This window comes from Anser anser (genome assembly GCF_964211835.1).
Source record: "Anser anser genome assembly, contig: HAP1_SCAFFOLD_709, whole genome shotgun sequence".
NCBI lineage: Eukaryota > Metazoa > Chordata > Aves > Anseriformes > Anatidae > Anser > Anser anser.
The window spans coordinates 1-19,899 of NW_028153726.1; the positions used below are offsets into that span (position 1 = coordinate 1).

Below are 19,899 nucleotides of genomic sequence, written 5' to 3' on the forward strand. Positions count from 1 at the left end.
GGGGGGGGGTTACCGGGTACCGGGGGGGGGGGGGTTACCGGGTACCGGGGGGGGGGGGGGGTTACCGGGTACCGGGGGGGGGGGGGTTACCCACCATGCGGGACAAGGAGAGCGGCGGCCGGTTGGTGCGGCTCATGAAGAGGCGCTTGAGGATCACCTTGTTGAACGGCGAGTTGGTGCGGCGGGCCAGGAACCGGTACAGCTGCGGGGGGGGGGAATCAGTACCGGGAAGGGGGGGGGGGAACACCGGGATCCCCCCCCCGACCCCGACCCCCCCGGGCCCACCTTGACGAGCAGCCGCAGGTAGATGTCCTGGCTCTTGGGCTCCCGGCGCCGCACTTTGCGGTCCCGGTTGTGGCGGATGTCGACGCCCTGAGGGGGACGCGGGGCTCAGCGGCACCGGGACCAGGCCCCGGCACCGGGAGTAGGCCCCGGGACCAGGCCCCGGGACCAGGCCCCGGGACCGGGACCCCGACCCCCCCGCCGCTCATCCGCCCGCTCCACGCCCGCCCAAACCCCCCTCCCTCCTCCATCGCGCTCCCCTCGTCTCAACGGAGCGCGGCCGGGCCCCCCCGAGCCGCTCCCGGCGGCGGATGACGGCGGATTCGCGGCCCCCCTCTCCCGGCCCGGCCGGGCCGCTCCCGGACCCACCATGGCGGCGGATGGAGGGAGAGGAGAGGCCGCGCGCGCGCCGCGAGGGGTTATGGGAGAGAGAGAAGCGCTTCCGGTGGGCCGGCCGGAAGTGGGGCAGGGGACCGCTCTGCGCGGCGCTACTCGGTGGTGCTGGAGGACTCGCCCTCGTCCAATGGGAACGCGGCGGCGACCATAGAGGCGGAGTGGAGGGCAGAGTGTCCACCTGTGGAGGACTCCGCTCCGGCTTAATTAATTAAATCCGTTAATTGCGTTTCCCGGCGGACAGGCGGCAGGAGGGACAGCGGCGGGGCCGCGGTGCACGCCGGGACGGTGGCCGAGCCCCTCCCGGCGCCGCCGCCCCGGGGCTGTGGCTGGAAAACCGGGCCCTGCCCGCACCCAAGATGGCCACTGCGGCCTCGCTGCCAGGCCTCCCCGTTGCCATGGCTACGCCGCTCCCATTGGCTGAGACGCCGCCGTGGGGACCTCGGTGGCCGGGGGGGCCCTACGAGGATTGGGGACACCCCAAAAATGGGGACACCCCAAAAATGGGGACCCTACAAAGAAGGGGGACACCCCAAAAATGGGGAGACCCCAAGGAATGGGGACCCTATGAGGAATGGGGACACCCCAAAAAATGGGGACCTTGGTGGCCGTGGGGGCCCTACGAGGAATGGGGACCCCCCAAAGGATGGGGACACCCCAAAAATGGGGACCCTACAAAGAAGGGGAACACCCCCAAATGATGGGGACACTGCAAGGAATGGGGACACCCAAAAAAATGAGGACACCCCAAAAAGTGGGGACCTTGGTGACCATGGGGACCCTACGAGGAATGGGGACACCCCCAAAAATGAGGACCCTACAAAAAATGAGGACCCTACAAAGAAGGGGGACATCCCAAAGAACGGGGACACCCCAAAAATGGGGACCTTGGTGGCCATTGGGACCCTACACGGAATGGGGACACCGCAAAAATTGGGGACCTTGGTGACCATTGGGGACCCTACAAGGAATGGGGACACCCCAAAAAATGGAGACCGTACAAAAAAATGGGGACACCCAAAAATTGGGGACCTTGGTGGCCATTGGGGACCCTACAAAAAATGGGGACCCCACAAAGAAGGGGGACACCCCAAAGAATGGGGACCTCGGTGGCTATTGGGGTGACCCTACAAGGAATGGGGTCCCCACAAAGAATGGGGACCCTATACAGAAAGGGGACCCTACAAAAAATGGGGACCCTACAACGATGGGGGACACCCCAAAAAATGGGGACCCCACAAGGAATGGGGACCCTACACGGAATGTGGACACTACAAGGACCGGTGACCCCACGAATGGAGACCCTACGAGGAACGGGGACCCCACAAAGAAGGGGGACACCCCAAGAAATGGGGACACCCCCAAAAAATGGGGACCCAACAAAGGGGGACACCCCAAAGAATGGGGACACCCAAAAAAATTGGGACCCTAAAAAGAAGGGGAACACCCCAAAAAATGGGGACACCCAAAAAATGGGGACCCTACAAAAATGGGGACCCTACAAAGAAGGGTGACACCTCGGTGGCCATTGGGACCTCGGGAGTGGGATCTGGGGGACCTGGGACATCTGGGGGGGGGGTCCCCAAGTGTCGGGGGGGGGCAGGGGAAATTTGGGGGCCCCCGATAGCCCCAAACACCTGGGGGGGCCTCCAAATTGTCAGGGGGACCCCAAATCCCCATGGGATTGGGGGGGGGGCTCTGTGCCCATCGGGGTTTGGGGGTCCCCAGGTAATTGCGGGGGGGGGCACGGGGTTCTGTAGGGACACGGGGGGGTATGACGACGAGGGGGGGGGACACCACATAACCCCCCTCCCCAAAAAAAAATCCCAGGGCCCCCCCAATTCACGCTCAGGCGGGTTCAGAGGTTTTATTCTGTACAAAATGCGCCCCCCCCCCAAAAAAATCTGACCCCCCCCCCCATTATCACAGTTTTTTTTGGGGGGGGGGGTCACGACCGTTCCCCCCAAACCCTTATTTTTGGGGGGGGGGCATTAAAGTGGTCAAAGTGCAAGGGTTTGGGGGGGGTGGGGGGCAGGCCCCCCCCGGGGGTGGTTTTTTTTGGGGGGGGGGCTGGGGGGCAGGACCGCCCCCCCCCCGGGGGTGGTTTTTTTTGGGGGGGGGTCACGTGCTGGCTTTGTCCCAAGCTTTTGGGGTGCCCCCCCCCCCCAGTGACACTACTGGCCTTAACTGGGAATGGGTCACTGGGAGGAACTGGGGCGGGGGGGGGGGGTAAATGCCCCCCCCCCTTTTGTCACCTGGGGGGGGGGCAGTGGTCAGAGCTTGGGGGGGGGCAGTGCAGGGGGTGCGGGGGGGGGCGCCCCCCCGCCCTTATTGTGCTTTAAACCAGCTCAGGGGCTGGGGAATAAATATTTGGGGGGGGGGCACCCGAAAAAGGGGGGGCACCCGAATTGGGGGGGGCACCCGAATTGGGGGAGGGGGCACCCGGATAAGGGGGGAGCACCCGAAAAAGGGGGGGGTGCATAACCGATGGGGAGGGGCAAACGGAGGGGAGGACCCCCCCCCAAAAATTAAGGGGGAGCCCAAAACTGGGGGGGGGCCCTAGGACATGGGGGGGACCCCAAGACATTGGGGGCGACCCTAAGACATTGGGGGGGGATCCCAACACCTGGGGGGGACCCCAAGACTTGGGGGGGACCCCAAAACATAGGGGGTGATCCTACGACATAGGGGGGGACCCCAAGACATTGGAAGGGACCCCAAGACCTAGGGGGTGACCCTAAGACGTTGGGGGAACCCCAAGACCTTGGTGGCACCCCAAAACCTCGATGGGACCCCAACACCTTGGTGGGACCCCAAGACTTTGGAGTTGACCCTAACACATAGGGGGTGACCCTAAGGCGTTGGGGGGACCCCAACACTTTGGGGGGGACCCCAAGATCTTGGTGGGATCCCCAAGACCTTGGTGGGACCCCAAGACATTTGGGGGACCCCAACACCTAGGGGTTGACCCTAAGGCATTGGGGGACCCCAAGATTTTGGGGGGCCCCAAGGTTTTGGGGGGAACCCAAGACACAGGGGTTGACCCTAAGACATTGGGGGTGACCCCAACACCTTGATGGGACCCCAAGACTTTTGGGGGACCCCAAGACCTTGATAGGACCCCAAGACCTTGATAGGACCCCAAGACCTAGGGGTTGACCCTAAGACATTGGAGGGACCCCAACACCTTGATGGGACCCCAAGACTTTTGGGGGACCCCAACACCTTGATGGGACCCCAAGACATGGGGGTTGACCCTAAGACATTGGGGGTGACCATAAGACATTGGGGGGACCCCAAAACCTTGATGGGACCCCAAGACCTAGGGGTTGACCCTAAGACATTGGGGGGACCCCAAAACCTTGATGGGACCCCAAGACCTAGGGGTTGACCCTAAGACATTGGAGGGACCCCAAAACCTTGATGGCACCCCAACACCTTGATGGGATCCCAACACCTTGGGTCTCCCCAACACCTCAGTGCCCCCCCAGCACCCGGGGGGTCCCCAATCCCCCCGGGGGGGCTCAGAGGGCGCCGTGCCGGGCCTCGTAGCGGGCGAGGAGGGCGCGCAGGCGGGCCAGGTGGAACCCCAAGATCTTGGTGGGACCCCAAGATCTTGGTGGGACCTCAAGACACAGGGGTTGACCCTAAGACATTGGGGGTGACCCCAACACCTTGATGGGACCCCAAGACATGGGGGTTGACCCTAAGACATTGGAGGGACCCCAAAACCTTGATGGGACATCAAGACCTTTGGGGAACCCCAACACCTTGATGGGACCCCAAGACCTAGGGGTTGACCCTAAGACATTGGAGAAGCCCCAAGAGCTTGATGGCACCCCAACACCTTGATGGGACCCCAACACCTTGGGTCTCCCCAACACCTCGGTGCCCCCCCAGCACCCGGGGGGTCCCCAATCCCCCCGGGGGGGCTCAGAGGGCGCCGTGCCGGGCCTCGTAGCGGGCGAGGAGGGCGCGCAGGCGGGCCAGGTGGAACCCCAAGATCTTGGCGGGACCCCAAGATCTTGGTGGGACTTCAAGACACAGGGGTTGACCCTAAGACATTGGGGGTGACCCCAACACCTTGATGGGACCCCAAGACATGGGGGTTGACCCTAAGACATTGGGGGTGACCATAAGACATTGGGGAGACCCCAAAACCTTGATGGGACCCCAAGACCTAGGGGTTGACTCTAAGACATTGGGGGGACCCCAAGACATCAGGGTTGACCCTAAGACATTGGGGGACCCCAAAACCTTGATAGGACTCCAAGACCTAGGGGTTGACCCTAAGACATTGGAAGGACCCCAACACCTTGATGGGACCCCAAAACCTAGGGGTTGACCCTAAGACATTGGAGGGACCCCAAAACTTTGATGGCACCCCAACACCTTGATGGGACCCCAACACCTTGGGTCTCCCCAACACCTCGGTGCCCCCCCAGCACCCGGGGGGTCCCCAATCCCCCCCGGGGGGGGCTCAGAGGGCGCCGTGCCGGGCCTCGTAGCGGGCGAGGAGGGCGCGCAGGCGGGCCAGGTCGCGGCGGGCGGCCGCCACCTCGTGCCGCAGCGCCGCGTTGTCGCGCTCGAGGAGCGCGGCGCGGGCCGACAGCTGGTTCTCCTTCAGCCGCCGCGCCTCCCGCGAGCGCCGCGCCGCCGCGTTGTTCCGGCTGCGCCGGCTCCAGTACTTCTCGTCCTGGGGGGGGGGGAGATAAAATGGGGGGGGGTCACCGAGAGCTTGGGGACCCCCAGTGGAGTTGGGTGTGAAGCCTATGGGTTGGACGAAGAGGCCTTGGGGGGGGCATCACCCATATCAGGGACCCCACCTAATAGTTGGGATCCCCCCCCCCAATGTTTGGGACCCCCCCAGCGTCTGGGATTTCTCGTCCTGGGGGGGGGAGATAGAATGGGGGGGTCACCGAGAGCTTGGGGACCCCCAGTGGGGTTGGGTGTGAAGCCTATGGGTTGGACGAAGAGGCCTTGGGGGGGGCATCACCCATATCAGGGACCCCCCCCGATGTTTGGGACCCCCCCCCAATGTTTGGGACCCCCCCAGCGTCTGGGATTTCTCATCCTGGGGGGGGAGATAAAATGGGGGGGTCACCGAGAGCTTGGGGACCCCCACTGGGCTTGGGTGGTAGCCTATGGGTTGGACGAAGAGGCCTTGGGGGGCATTTCCAGTACCAGGGACCCCCCCCCCAGTGTGTTGGACCCCCCCAATGTCTGAGATTTCTTGTTCTGGGGGGGGGAGATAAAATGGGGGGGTCACCGAGAGCTTGGGGGGCACCCCCTGGGCTTGGGGACCCCCAGTGGGGTTGGGTGTGAAGCCTGTGGGTTGGACAAAGAGGCGTTGGGGGGGGGCATCACCCCTATCAGGGACCCCCCCCGATGTTTGGGACCCCCCCAGGGTCTGGGATTTCTCATCCTGGGGGGAGGAATAAAATGGGGGGGTCACCGAGGGCTTGGGGGGCACCCCCTGGGCTTGGGGACCCCCAGCGGGGTTGGGTGCGAGCCTCTGGGTTGGACAAAGCGGCATTGGGGGGGGGCAAGGGGGGGGGGCATCACCAATGTTTGGGACCCCCAGGACCCCCCCAGCCCCTCAGGACCCCTCCCGCCCCCCCCATGACCCCCCCATGCGCCCCCAGGACCCCCCCCGGACCCTTCTGACCCCCCCCACCCCCCCCCATACCCGTATCCCCATATCTACCTTCCCCCTCCCCAGCCCCCCAGGACCCCCCCCCAACCCCGAGACCCCCCCCGGCCCCCCCCAGGGACCCCCCCGGCCCCCCCCCGGCCCCCACCTTCTGCTCCTCGGGGACGTGCACCTTGCGGGCCTTGCGGGCGATGGGCTGGGGGCGCAGCTCGTCCTGCCCGAAGCGCAGCCGCCGGGGGTCCAGGGGCCCCCCCCGGGGGTCAAGGCCGCCCCCCCCCCCCCCGGGAAGAGCATCCCCCCCCGGCAGCGCTTCGACCCCAGGGCTGGGGGGGGCGCGGGGCGGGGGGGGGGCTGCGGGAGGGGAAAGGGGGGGGGGGGGTTAGAGGGGGGGGTGCCAGGGGAACCCTCGCCACCAGGCACCCCCCCCCAGTGACCGTGACCCCCCCCACATGCCCCCCCGGTCACTGTGACCCCCCCACATACCCCCATGACCCCCCCACACCCCCTTCCCAGTCACCGTGCCCCCCCCCCAGTCACTGTGACCCCCCTCACAGTCACTGTGACCCCCCCCCACGCCCCCCCCACTGTCACCGTGCCCCTCCCACGACCCCCCCATGTCCTGTGACCCCCCCCACGCACCCCCCCACGACCCCGGGACCCCCCCCCACAGTCACCATGACCCCCCCCCAGGTCACCGTGACCCCCCCACGCCCCCCCCCCCGCTCACTTTGACCCCCCCACGCCCCCGTAACCCACCCCACGCCCTCCTCCCGGTCACCGTAACCCCCCCCACGCCCCCCATGACCCCCCCACGCGCCCCCCCCCCGGTCACCGTGACCACCCCACGCCCCCCCCCACGCCCCCACGCCCCTCCCCACGCCCCCCCCCCCGCCCCCCCCCCCACGCACCCGGCGGCCGCTCGGGGCCGGGCTCGGGGCTGGGGGGCAGCCCGTGCTCCCGCAGGAACTCGTCCAGGTCCACGTACTCCAGCTCCCCCGCGTGGGGCCCCCCCCGCTCCCACGGCAGCGCTGTCACGAGTGGGCCCGGCCCCCGGCCCGGGCAGCCGCCCGCCTCCTCCATGGACCTGCGTGGGCGGGGGGGGGGGGGGGGTCACGCGTTTTGTCCCCCCTCCAAGCGCTCCTTAACCCCCCCACGCACCCCCCAAGCCCTCCCCACGCACCCCCTGCACCCCCCACGCACCCCCCCATGCACCCCTCAACCCCCCCACGCACCCCCCAGGCCCCCGGCGCGCTCCTCGACCCTCCCCACGCACCCCCCGCGCACCCCACGACCCCCCCCCACGCACCCCCTACCCCCCCACGCACCCCCCAGGCCCTCCCCGCGCACCCCCACGCACCCCCCCACGCACCCCCCGCGCACCCCCTGAACCCCCCCACGCACCCCCCCATGCACCCCTCAAACCCCCACGCACACCCCGACCCCCCCACGCACCCCCCGAACCCCCACGCACCCCCTGAACCCCCCCACGCACCCCCCCAGCCCCTCCACGCCCCCCCCAAGGACACGCGTGGGGGGGGGGGCGCGCCCACGCGGGGGGGGGGGGCGCGTGCCCGGCCGCACGTGACAGCGGGGGGGGATTTGGGGGGGGGAAGCGCGCGCTCCACGCGTGCCCCGGGGACACGCGTGGGGAAGGGGGGGGGAACGCGGCGGCCGCACGTGCAGGGGGCGGGGTTTGGGGGCGGGGGGGGGGTGGGGGGAGCGCGCGCGCCCGCCCACGTGCGCGCGGCGCTCACGTGTGCGCTCCCGCCCCCACGTGCGGCTTCACCTCGCGCGACCCCGCGGCGGCGCCCACGGGACACGGGAGTTCCCCTCCCCCTTCCCCCCCCCCCCCTCCACCGGTAACGGCTCCGGGGGCTCTCGGTGCACCCCCAGACCCCCCCGTCCCCCACCCCCTCCGGTTCCCGGTGCACCCCCCCCCCGGTGCCGGTGCCCCCCCGGTGTCCCCCCCTCCGATTCCCGGTGCCGGTCCCCCCTGACCCCGGTACTCCCCGGTTCCCGGTGCCCCCCCTCCGGTTCCCGGTGCCAGTGCCACCCAGCCCCGGTACCCCCCGGCTCCCGGGACACCCCCGGTTCCCCCTAACCCCCGGTGCCAGTGCCCCCCCAGCCCCGTACCCCCCGATCCCGGTGTCCCCCGGTTCCCGGTGCCCCCCAGCGCCATACCCCCTATCCCGGTACCCCCAGCCCGGTACCCCCAGCCCCATACCCCCGATCCCGGTGCTGGTACTCCCGGTTCCCGGCCCCCCCAGCTCCGTACCCCCGGTACCCCCAGCCCGTACCCCCGGTTCCCGGTGCCCCCCGTCCCCATACCCCCGATCCCGGTGCCCCCCGGTTGCCGGTACCCCTCAGCCCCGTACTCCCGACCCCGGTGCCGGTACCCCCGCTTCCCGGTCACCCCCCAGCCCCGTACCGCCCGATCCCGTTCCCCCCAGCCCCATACCCCCGTTTCCCGGTACCGGTGCCCCCCCATCCCGGTACCCCCATCCCTGTACCCCCGGTTCCCTGTCCCCCCTGGCCCCGTACCCCCGGCTCCCGTTCTCCCCAGCCCCGTAGCCCCGGTTCTCGGTCCCCCCCAGCCTCACACCCCCGGTACCGGTACCCCAGGTTCCCGGTACCCCCAGCCCCGTACCTCCGGTTCCCGGTGCCCCCGGCCCCGTACCCCCGGTTCCCGGTCCCCCCCAGCTCCATAACCCCGGTACCGGTACCCCAGGTTCCCAGTACCCCCAGCCCCATACCCCCGGTTCCCGGTCCCCCCCAGCTCCATAACCCCGGTACCCCCAGGTTCTCGGTACCCTCGTACCCCCGGTTCCCTACCCCCCCAGCCCCATACCCCCGGTTCCCGGTACCGCCGGTTCCCAGTACCCCCGGCCCCGTACCCCTGGTTCCCAGCCCCTCCCCGGCCCCGTACCCCCGTTTCTCGCCCCCCCCCCGGCCCAATACCCCGGATCCCGGTGCCGGTACCCCCGGTTCCCGGTACCTTCGGTACCGGTGTCTGCCGGTTCCGGTACCCCCGGCCCCGTACCCCCGGTTCCCGGTACCCCACGTTCCCGGTACCGCCGGTTCCCGGTACCCCCGGCCCCATACCCCCGTTTCTCGTCGCCCCCGGCCCCACACCCTCGGTTCCCGGTGTTGGTACCCCCGGTTCCCGGTACCCCCGGTGCCGGTGTCCCCCGGTTCCCGGTACCCCCAGCGCCGTACCCCCGGTTCCAGCCCCCCCCGGCCCCATACCCCCGGATCCCGGTGCCGGTGTCCCCCGGTTCCCGGTACCCCCGACCCCCTACCCCCGTTTCTCGCCCCCTCCCCGGCCCCATACCCCGGTTCCCGGTGCCGGTACCCCCGGTTCCCGGTACCCCCGGCCCCATACCCCGGTTCCCGGTACCCCCGGTGCCGGTGTCCCCCGGTTCCAGCCCCGTACCCCCGGATCCCGGTGCCGGGACCCCCGGTTCCCCCCCCCCCCCCCCCCCCCCGGTGCCGGTGCCCACCTGCCGCCCCGCGCCCCGCCGTGCCCTCGCCCTCGGCATGTGCCGCCCGCGGGGGCGCTCCGCCGCGCAGCGCCCCCAGGGGGCGTGGCCTCACTCTAGCCCCGCCTACTCGCCCCTCGCTCCGCCTATCCCCGCCCTGCCCCGCCCTCTCGCCCCGCCCCCCGCCCCGCCCATTGCTTGGAGGGAGCCGAAAGCGGGGCGGGGCTGGGGGCGGGGCAACGCGAGACCACGCCCCCTCTGCGCACGTTGCCCTCCCGCATGCCGGCTCCTGCCGGGTCCCGCCCCTCTCGGGGCGGGGCTATTGCGGGGCAGCCAATAGGAAGGCGAGGGGGCGGGGCCAACGGTCATGCGGCGCGGCCATGGGCGCCGCGCGGGGGCGGGGGGGGCTGACCTAGATTTACCCAATGGGGAGGAGGGAGGGGGGCGGGGCCTGACCCACTTTTGGCCAATGGGAGCGGCGGCGGGGGGCGGGGCCAGCCGGGGCGCTGGGCACGTGGGGCCGCACGTGCCCGGGCGTGGGGGGGGAGGGGAGGGCGCCGCCATCTTTGGTGTGGCCCTGAGGGAGAGAGGGAGGGGCGGGCGCCATCTTGGGTGTGGGCAGCGGCCGCCCTCACCCGCCGGCTTCCGGGCGCCATCTTGGGTGCGGGCAGCCCCTCCATCTTGTGGCGGCGGCCATCTTGGCGGGGGGCGAGGAGCCGCGGGCGCCATCTTGAGTGCGGGCAAAGCCCCCCCCACCCCCCAACCCCTCCTTAGACCCCCCCCAAACGCCCCCGGGGGGGGTCCAAAGCCCGGACCGAGGGGTCCCCAAGGACAAATTTTGGGGGGGTTGGGGGGGTCACAGCAAGGCATTGTGGGACCGGGGGGGCGGTAACGGTGGTCACGTGGTGCCACCGGGGGGGGGGGGTTCCGGCTCCGGCGGGGGAGGCGCCGCGGTGCAGGCCCCGGAGCGAGCGGGGCCCAGGCAGACCCCCCCCGGGACCCCCCCAACGGCAGATCCCCCCCCAGACCCTCACCCCCCCCCCCCAAGGCCCCCACAACCGGGGGCTGCGCTGGGACGGAGCCGCCCCCCCCCCGAGGTGAGTGACCCCCCCCAGCCCCAACCCCCCCCCCCATTTTACCCCCACATTTAGGGGCTGCCCCCCATTAACCCCCCCATTAACCCCCCCCTCATTAGCCCTGAGCCCCCCCCATTAGCCCCTAGCCCCCTTCTTTAACCCTGACCCCCCCCATTAACCCCGAGCCCCCCCTCATTAGCCCTGACCCACCCATTAGCCCCGAGACCCCCCATTAACCCCGAGCCCCCCCCATCAGCCCCGAGCCCCCCCCATCAGCCCTGACCCCCCCCATTAGCCCTGAGTCCCCCCCATTGCCTCTGCTCCCTATTAATTCTCTGTCCTCGTTAACCCTTCCTCTCATTATCCCTTCGCTCATTAACTCTGCCCCCCCCATTAACCGTGTGCTCCCCATTTATTATCTCTCTGCTCCCCCAATTAACCCAATGTCGCCTCATTAACTCTGACCCCCCCATTATCACTCTGCCCCCCTATATATTAACTCCATTTTCCCCCATTGAGCTCATTTTCCCCCCAATTAACCCTGTTTCCCCCCATTAACCCCATTTCCCTCCCATTAACTCCATGCCCCCCGTAATCCCATTCCCCCCTATTCACCGTACCCCCCAGTTAATTGCATACCCCCCGTTAATTGCATACCCCCAATTAACCCCATTTGTTCCCATTATTCCCATTCCCCCCATTAACCCCAGTGCCCCCCCACTAACCCCATTTCCCCCCATTAGCCGTGTGCCCCCCAACCCCATTTCTCCCCCATTTCCCCCCATTTCCCCCCTATCTCTGACCATTCCCCCCAGTTCCCCCCATTCCCAATTCCCCCCAATTCCCCCCAGTTCCTCCCATTCCCCCCCATTTTTCCCCATCCCCCCCATTCCCCCCCAGCTCCCCCCACCCCCCCATGTCCCCCCATCACCCCTAAACTCCTCCGCTCCCCACTCTCCCCCCCCCATCCCCTCCCCTCTCTTCCGCCCCCATTAACCCTCTACCCCCCTCCCCACCCTAGGGCCCCCTCCCACGCCTCCAAACGCCGTCGACGCCCCCCCACCGTGACCCCCCCCCCCCCCCCAAAGCAGCCCGGAGATGGAAGCCAACGTCAGCGACGAGAGCGTCCACTTCCAGAGCTACCCCTTCGACTTCCTCGAGTTCCTCAACCACCAGCGCTTCGAGCCCATGGAGCCCTACGGCCACGAGCACCCCAAGGCGCTGCCCGCCCTCCCCTGCCCGCAGCCCCCCTTCGAGTACCCCCCCCCGCCCGGCGCCCCCCCCTTCGACCGCCCCCCCGCCTTCAAGGCCGAAGCCGCCGCCGCTACCGCCGCCGCGGCGCAACCCAAAAAAACCGAGGTCGCCGCCGGGGGGGTCCCAACAACGGGCGCCCCCCCTTACCCCGGCCCCGCCGTGCCCCCCCCCCCGCAGCCCCTCTTTGAGGCCGCCGGCGCCTTCAACGCGCCGCAGTGGGGCATCGTGGATCTCTCCAGCCACCAGCACCTTTTCGGGGGGTTGAAACGAGGCGGGGCGGCCGCCACCGGAGCCCCCCCGGCCCCGCCGGCCGCCCCCGAGGCGGCGGCGAAGGAGGAGAAGAGCTATTTCCGCCGGCTGAAGTACTTCATGGAGCGGCGCTTCCCCTGCGGCGTCTGCCAGAAGTCCTTCAAGCAGTCGTCCCACCTGGTGCAGCACATGCTGGTGCACAGCGGCGAGCGGCCCTACGAGTGCGGCACCTGCGGCCGCACCTACAACCACGTCTCCAGCCTCATCCGCCACCGCCGCTGCCACAAGGACGCCGCCGAGGAGCCCGCCGCGTCCGGCGCCGTGGCAGCGCCCAACGGGGCGAGCGCCTCGGTGCCTCCGGCGGCCGGCGCCGTGATGCCGGCGCCCAACGGGGTCAACGCGGCGGCAAGCGGGGTCAACGTGGCGGTGGCCGGCGTCATCCCGGCGCCCAACGGGGTCAACGTGGGGCCCAGCGGGGTCAACGCGGCGCCCAACGGGGTCAACACGGGGCCAAATGGAGTCAACGCGGCACCCAACGGGGTCAACGCGGGGCCAAATGGAGTCAACGCGGCACCCAATGGAGTCAACGCGGGGCCCAACGGGGTCAACACGGCACCCAATGTGGTCAGCACGGGGCCAAATGGAGTCAACACAGGGCCCAACGGGGTCAACACAGCACCGAGTGCGGTCAACGCGGCGGCCATGGTGCCCGGCGTCCTCCCAGCATCCAGCGGTGCCGCCGCGGCGTTGAGCGGCGTCCTCCCGGCCCCCAGCGGCGTCATCCCAGCACCCGCCGGGGTCATCCTGGCGCCCGGCGGCGTCACTCTGGCACCCGGCGGCATCGCCTTGGCGCCTGGCGGAGCCCCCGCGGCGCCCAGCGGCGCCGCCCCGGACGGGCCCTTCACTTGCTCGTTGTGTTGGAAGGTCTTCAAGAAGCCGAGCCACCTCCACCAGCACCAGATCATCCACACCGGCGAGAAGCCCTTCACCTGCTCGGTGTGCGCCAAGAGCTTCAACCGCCGCGAGAGCCTCACGCGCCACGTCAAGACGCACTCGGGGCTGCTGCGGGTGCCCTGCGCCGTCTGCGGGAAGGAATTTCGGGACCCGGCCTACCTGCTGCGGCACCAGGCCGCCCACAGCGGCCAGCGCCCCGACTACAAGTGCGAGGTGTGCGGCAAAGCCTACGCCGCGCCGCAGAGCCTCCTGCGGCACCGGCAGGTCCACGCCGGCCCCAAAGCCGGCACCGCGGCGGCGGTGCCGTTCGCCGGCGTCCCCAAAGCCTCAACGGCGGCGTCGGTCGGATTCCCCTTCGCCTCGGAGGACGCGGCGAAGGCGGGCGAAGGCGGCGGGGGCTTCCTGGCGTCCCCCGCGGCGCTGCTGGCGCCGGGGAAGAGCTTCGGGTGCGGGATCTGCGGGCGGGCCTTCGGGCGGCGCGAGACGCTGAAGCGGCACGAGCGCATCCACACCGGGGAGAAGCCGCACCAGTGCGCCGTCTGCGGCAAGCGCTTCCGCGAGTCCTTCCACCTCAGCAAGCACCACGTCGTGCACACCCGCGAGCGGCCCTACAAGTGCGAGCTGTGCGGCAAAGCCTTCGGCTACCCGCAGAGCCTCACGCGCCACAAGCAGATCCACCGCCTGCCGCTGCCCTGCGGGCTGGGGGCGGCGGCGGCGGCGGCGGCCGCCCCCCCCGAGGGGCTGAGCTACGGCTGCGGGGAGTGCGGCGAGCGCTTCCCCGACCTCTTCCACGCCGTCAACCACAAGGAGGCCCACGTCGGGGAGAAGCCCTACGGCTGCGACGCCTGCGGCAAGGCCTTCGGCTTCATCGAGAACCTGATGTGGCACAAGCTGGTGCACCAGGCGGCCCCCGAGCGGCTGCTGCCCGACGGGGGGCCGGCGGCCGAGAGCGGGGCGCAGCCCCCCGAGGAGCACCCGGTGGTGCCGAGCGGGGAGCGCTTCACCTGCGGGACCTGCGGGCAGAGCTTCAAGCACTTCCTGGGGCTGGTGACCCACAAGTACGTGCACCTGGTGCGGCGCACGCTGGCCTGCGGCGTCTGCGGGCAGAGCTTCGCCGGCGCCTACGACCTGCTGCTCCACCGGCGCCGGCACCTGCAGAAGCGGCACTTCGGCTGCTCCGTCTGCGGGAAGCGCTTCTGGGAGGCGGCCCTGCTGATGCGGCACCAGCGCTGCCACACCGAGGAGCGGCCGTACCGCTGCGCCGTCTGCGGCCGCGGCTTCCTGCGCTCCTGGTACCTGCGGCAGCACAAGGTGGTGCACACGGGCGAGCGCGCCTACAAGTGCGCGCTCTGCAACAAGCGCTTCGCCCAGTCCTCCAGCCTGGCCGAGCACCAGCGGCTGCACGTGGTGGCCCGGCCCCAGCGCTGCCAGACCTGCGGCAAGACCTTCCGCTACCGCTCCAACCTGCTGGAGCACCGCCGCGTCCACCTGGGCGAGAAGGTGTACCGCTGCGAGCTCTGCGGCAAGAGCTTCTTCTACCTGTCCTCCATCCTGCGGCACCAGCGCTCGCACGACGCCCGCCGCGACCTGCGCTGCTCCGCCTGCCTCAAGCTCTTCAAGGACCCCAAGTACTTCAGCAAGCACCTGCAGACCCACCAGGGCGGGCGCCCCTTCAAGTGCAGCACCTGCGGGGAGGCTTTCAGGAACACCTACGGCCTCAAGAAGCACCGGCATGGGCACAAGCTGGAGCGCCTGGCCGCCCTGGTGCACAAGGACGCCTGAGGAGGGGGCTCGGCGGCGGTGGGCCCCCCCCTCTTGGATCCATCTGCTTGGCCGGTGGGCTCCTGCAGGACGTGGATGGGGTGGTGGGGCTGGGCGGCGTGGCACGACGCGGCTCGTCATGGCACGACACGGCTCATCGTGGCACGACACGGCTCGGTATGGTGTGACACGCCTGGGCATAATTTATTGTGGTGCAGCAGGGCTTGGCACAGGGCAGCACAGCTCGTCATGGTGTGACACGGCTCGTCATGGTGCCGTACGGCTGGTCATGGCACAACACAGCTCGACACGGCTCGTCATGGTGCAGAACACGGCTCGACACGGCTCGGCACGACTCATCGTAGTGCAACGTGGCTCGTCGTGGCTCAGTGTGATGCCAACTGGCTCAGCACAGCTCGCGTGACGTGGCTCAGCACAGATCCTGGCTCGTCGTGGTGTAACACGGTGCGGCACGGCTTGTCATGGTGCAACACGGCTCATCATGGTGCAACACGGCTCGCCATGGTGCGACACAGCTTGGCACAGGGCAGCACGGCTCATCATGGTACAAGACGGCTCGTCATGGTGCAACATGGCTTGACACGGCTCGTCATGGCCCAGCACGCCTTGGCGTGGTCCAACATGGCTCATCACAGCCCAACACACCTTGGCACGGCTCGTCGTGGCCCAACACACCTTGGCACAGTCCAACACGGCTCGTCATGGCCCAACACACCTTGGCACGGTCCAACACGGCTCGTCGTGGCCCAACACACCTTGGCACGGCCCAGCCCACCAGCCACTGGGGGAAGTCGGTCCCCAGCACCCTGGGACACATGGACACGACCCCCCCGCTGCCCCCACCCCCAGCAGCCCCACGGGCCGAGCACGGACTCATGGGGCCGTGTCCAGATGCCGGTGCCCCCCCCCAGCCGCGGTGGAGTGGGGGCACGGGGAGAACCCCCCAGCCCGTGTCCTCCGCCCCAGAGTTATTTTTTAACGCCGCAGGTATATAAATAAATGGAAATATAAATCTATATATAAGATATATATTATAGAGAGTCCCCGTACCCCAAGGCGGGCAAGGGGGCGGCCGGGCCCCCGCTCGCACCCGCGTCTGCCCCGGTGATGTACAGATGGAGCCGATATTAAACTGTGGATGCGACCGAGGGGCCGACTCCTTCCAGGCGCCGTGGGGGCGTGCATGGGGTGGTTGGGTGGCTGGTGGCTGGGTTGGTTGGTTGAGGGGTTGGTTGGGCGGATCGCGATTGGGTTGGTTGGGTGGATCACGGTTGGGTTGGTCGGGTGGTTAGTGGGGTGGGTGGTTGGTTAGATCATGACCGGGTTGGTTGGGTGGATCGCGGTTGGGTTGGTCGGGTGGTTAGTGGGGCGCGTGGTTGGTTAGATCATGATTGGGTTGGTTGGGTGGATCGTGGACAGGGTAGTTGGTTGATGGGTTGGTTGGTTGGATCATGGTTGGGTTGGTTGGTTAAGGGGTTGGTTGGTTGGTTGATGGGATGGTTGGTTGGTTGATGAGTTGGTTGAGTGCTTGGATCATGATTGGGTTGGTTGGATGGATCATGGTTGGGGTGGTTGGGTGGTTAATGGGACGGTTGGCTGGTTAAGGGGTTGGTTGGTTGGTTGATGGGATGGTTGGTTGGTTGATGAGTTGGTTGAGTGGATCGTGGTTGGATTGGTTGGTTGAGGGGTTGGTTGGTTGGGTCATGGTTGGGTTGGTTGGGTGGATCATGGTTGGGTGGGTTGGGTGGTTGATGGGACGGTTGGTTGGTTAAGGGGTTGGTTGGTTGGTTGATGGGATGGTTGGTTGGTTAAGGGGTTGGTTGAGTGGATCATGGGTGGTTGGTTGGTTAGATCATGATTGGGTTGGTTGGGTGGACGATGGACAGGGTGGTTGGTTGACGGGTTCGCTGAGTGGATCGTGGTTGGGTTGGTTGGGTGGTTGATCGGTGGACGGGTTGGTCGGGTGGCTCGTGGACAGGATGGTTGGTTGATGGGTGGGTGAGTCGGTTAACGAGCTGCTTGGCTGGATCACGGACAGGGTAGTTAGCTGATTGGTTGATCGGGCGGATCGCAATCGGGTTGGTTGGCTGATGGGTTGGGTGGGTGGGTCACGGATGGGTTGGTTGGTGGTTGGTTGGAGCATGGGTGGGCTGCAGTTGGTCAGATGCTGGCCACTGGCGTTTGTGCCTCGCGCCTTCACCCCCCAGCCCCACAGAACGACACGACCGGAGAGAAAAACAAAAAACAGCTTTTTATTAATAATTACAAAAAAAACGTTGGGGAGACCCCAGGGTGCAGGAACCCCGGGGGGGGGGGGCGTTGGGGGCCTCGCACGGGAGCAGCGTCACAGAGGCGGGCAGCGCAGGCACCGCTCCCCGTCCCCGCTGTCCTCTGATGTCCCCAACCCCGTGGTCACCATCCTGCCACGTCCCCAGCCCCAGGGCCACCACCCCCCTCTGCACAAGTCTTTGTGGCCACCGACTCTCCGTGTCCCCGACCCTGGGGTCGCCATCTCTCTCTGCACAAGCCCCAGGACCAACATTTTTTGATGCTCTCCAACTTTATGGCCACCAACTCGCCGTGTCCCCAGCCCCACGGCCACCGTCCCTCCGCACACAAGCCCTGTGGCCACCATCTTTTGACGTTACCCAGCCCCACGACCACCATCTTTTGACGGTGGCCACCATCCTTCCGTGTCCCCAACCCCACGGCCACCATTCTTCCACGTTCCCCAGCCACGTGGCCACCACCTTTCGGTGTTCTCCAACCCCATGGCCACCGTCCTTCCGTGTCCCCAACCCCGTGGTCACCACTTTGATATGCTCCAACCCCATTCCCCAACCCCGTGGCCACCATCCTTCCACGTCCCCAACCCCGTGGCCACCTTCCTTCCACGTCCCCAGCCCCGTGGCCACCATCCCTCCACGCACAAGCCCCATGGCCGCCATCTTTTGGTGTTCTCCAACCCCACGGCCACCATCTTTCCACGTCCCCAACCCATGGCCACCATCCTTTTGTGTCCCCAACCCCGTGGCCACCATCCTTCCACGCCCCCACCCCCACAACCACCATCTTTTGACGCGCCCCCTTCCCCAGCCCCTGCACCCCTCCCTCCCCTCGCTCTCCACCAACCCCAAAACCCCCAAAACCTCCCCCGAAAAAACCCCAACCCCCCAAAACCCCCCAAAACCCCAAACCCCCAACCCTCGCAAAACCCCCCAACCCCCCCCAAAACCCCCCAAACTCCCCCCAAAACCCCCAAGACTCCCCCCAAGAAGCCCCAAACCCCCCAAACCACCCCCCAAAACAACCAAACCCTCCCCGAACCCCCCCAAACCCCTCTAAAACCCCCCCAAACCACCCCCCGAAACAACCAAAACCCCCCCAAAACCCCCCAAACCAAGACCAACCCCCCCAAACCCCCCAAACCCCCCCAACCCCCCAAAAAAAGACCAAAACCACCCCAAACCAAGACCGACCCCCCCAAACCCCCCCAAAACCCCCGCAACCCCCCCAACAAAGACCAAAACCACCCCAAACCCCCAAAACCACCCCCAAACCAGACCAAAACCACCCCCGGAAAAAACTCCAACCCCCCCAAAACCCCCCCAAAACCCCCTTCGAAACCAAACCCAACCCCCTTCCCCGAAAAAAACCCAACCCCCCCCCCCCCCCCAAAGACAAAATCACGGCGCGGGCGGCCGGGGCAGGTGCTTCCTCCGCACGTGCCGCTGCAAGGTGTTGCGCTCGCCGAAGCGCATGTGGCACTGGGCGCACTGGAAGGGGCGCTCGCCCGTGTGGACCCGCTGGTGGTGGGCCAGCTCCCCCGAGTCCCGAAAGCGGCGGGGGCAGAGGGGGCAGGCGTGGGGCTTGCGGCCGGCGTGGTGGGTGTACTTGTGGCGCTCCAGGTGGGAGGTGCGCTTGAAGGCCTTGCCGCAGGCGCGGCAGACGTGGGGCTTGTGCTCCGAGTGGGCGATGCTGTGGCGCTGGAGGTACGAGAGGTACTCGAAGGAGCGGCCGCAGACCGGGCAGCAAAAGGCTCGCCGCAGCCCCCCCTGAGGACCCCCCCGCCCCGGCTCGGCTACCAGGACGGTGTAAGGGAGGCCTTGGCTGTCGATCAGGAGGTAGCGGCCCCCCCCCGGCGGCGGCGGTGGCGTTCCTCCTCTTCTTCCTCCTCCTCCTCCTCCTCCTCCTGGTGGTGGTGGTGGTGGTGTTCCTCCTCTTCTTCCTCCTCCTCCTCCTCCTGGTGGTGGTGGTGGTGGTGTTCCTCCTCCTCCTCCTCCTCCTCCTCCTCCTCCTCCTCCTCCTCCTCTTCCTCCTGGTGGTGGTGGTGTTCCTCCTCTTCCTCCTCCTCCTCCTCCTCCTCCTCTTCCTCCTCCTCCTCCTGGTGGTGGTGGTGGTGGTGGTGTTCCTCCTCTTCCTCCTCCTCCTCCTCCTCCTCCTCTTCCTCCTCCTCCTCCTGGTTGTGGTGGTGGTGGTGGTGTTCCTCCTCTTCTTCCTCCTCCTCCTCCTCCTGGTGGTGGTGGTGGTGTTCCTCTCCTCCTCCTCCTCCTCCTCCTCCTCTTCCTCCTGGTGGTGGTGGTGTTCCTCCTCTTCCTCCTCCTCCCCCTCCTCCTCCTCCTCCTCCTCCTCCTCCTCCTCCTCCTCCTCCTCCTCCTGGTGGTGGTGGTGGTGTTGTGGGGGGGGGGTCCCGGGGGTTGCGTTGGGGGGCGCCGAGGTCGGAGCCGGAGCTGGACGAGGGGTCCGGGGGTGGCGGAGCGGCCGGGGGGGGCTCCGG

The 19,899-nt window shown here is 68.1% G+C and overlaps 4 protein-coding genes and 1 long non-coding RNA gene across 5 annotated transcripts; 1 reads left to right on the forward strand and 4 right to left on the reverse strand.

The window, feature by feature from the left end:
• Nucleotides 1–55: 55 nt before the first annotated feature.
• RPL18 (ribosomal protein L18) lies at nucleotides 56–727 on the reverse strand. Its single transcript, XM_083853278.1, has 3 exons — nucleotides 652–727; nucleotides 286–372; nucleotides 56–202 (listed from the first exon to the last, which is right to left on the reverse strand). The coding sequence occupies exons 1-3, from the start codon at nucleotides 652–654 to the stop codon at nucleotides 62–64; spliced, it is 231 nt and encodes a 76-aa protein (XP_083709404.1). The 5' UTR covers nucleotides 655–727; the 3' UTR covers nucleotides 56–61.
• Nucleotides 728–5,048: 4,321 nt separating this feature from the next.
• On the reverse strand, nucleotides 5,049–9,957 carry LOC310890960 (D site-binding protein-like). Its single transcript, XM_083853275.1, has 4 exons — nucleotides 9,829–9,957; nucleotides 7,237–7,412; nucleotides 6,477–6,679; nucleotides 5,049–5,371 (listed from the first exon to the last, which is right to left on the reverse strand). The coding sequence occupies exons 2-4, from the start codon at nucleotides 7,406–7,408 to the stop codon at nucleotides 5,156–5,158; spliced, it is 591 nt and encodes a 196-aa protein (XP_083709401.1). The 5' UTR covers nucleotides 7,409–7,412; nucleotides 9,829–9,957; the 3' UTR covers nucleotides 5,049–5,155.
• Nucleotides 9,958–12,187: 2,230 nt separating this feature from the next.
• Nucleotides 12,188–15,255, forward strand: ZNF865 (zinc finger protein 865). Its single transcript, XM_083853277.1, has one exon. The coding sequence runs from the start codon at nucleotides 12,507–12,509 to the stop codon at nucleotides 15,120–15,122; it is 2,616 nt and encodes an 871-aa protein (XP_083709403.1). The 5' UTR covers nucleotides 12,188–12,506; the 3' UTR covers nucleotides 15,123–15,255.
• Nucleotides 15,256–17,354: 2,099 nt separating this feature from the next.
• On the reverse strand, nucleotides 17,355–18,259 carry LOC310890963. Its single transcript, XR_014577368.1, has 2 exons — nucleotides 18,038–18,259; nucleotides 17,355–18,006 (listed from the first exon to the last, which is right to left on the reverse strand). It is a non-coding gene; the product is annotated as an uncharacterized lncRNA (long non-coding RNA).
• Nucleotides 18,260–18,782: 523 nt separating this feature from the next.
• Nucleotides 18,783–19,888, reverse strand: LOC310890961 (uncharacterized protein; the record flags this gene model as incomplete). Its single annotated transcript, XM_083853276.1, has 1 exon — nucleotides 18,783–19,888. A coding segment is annotated over one exon (1,080 nt), but the record flags the coding sequence as incomplete, so codon positions are not given.
• Between the last annotated feature and the right edge of the window lie 11 nt (nucleotides 19,889–19,899).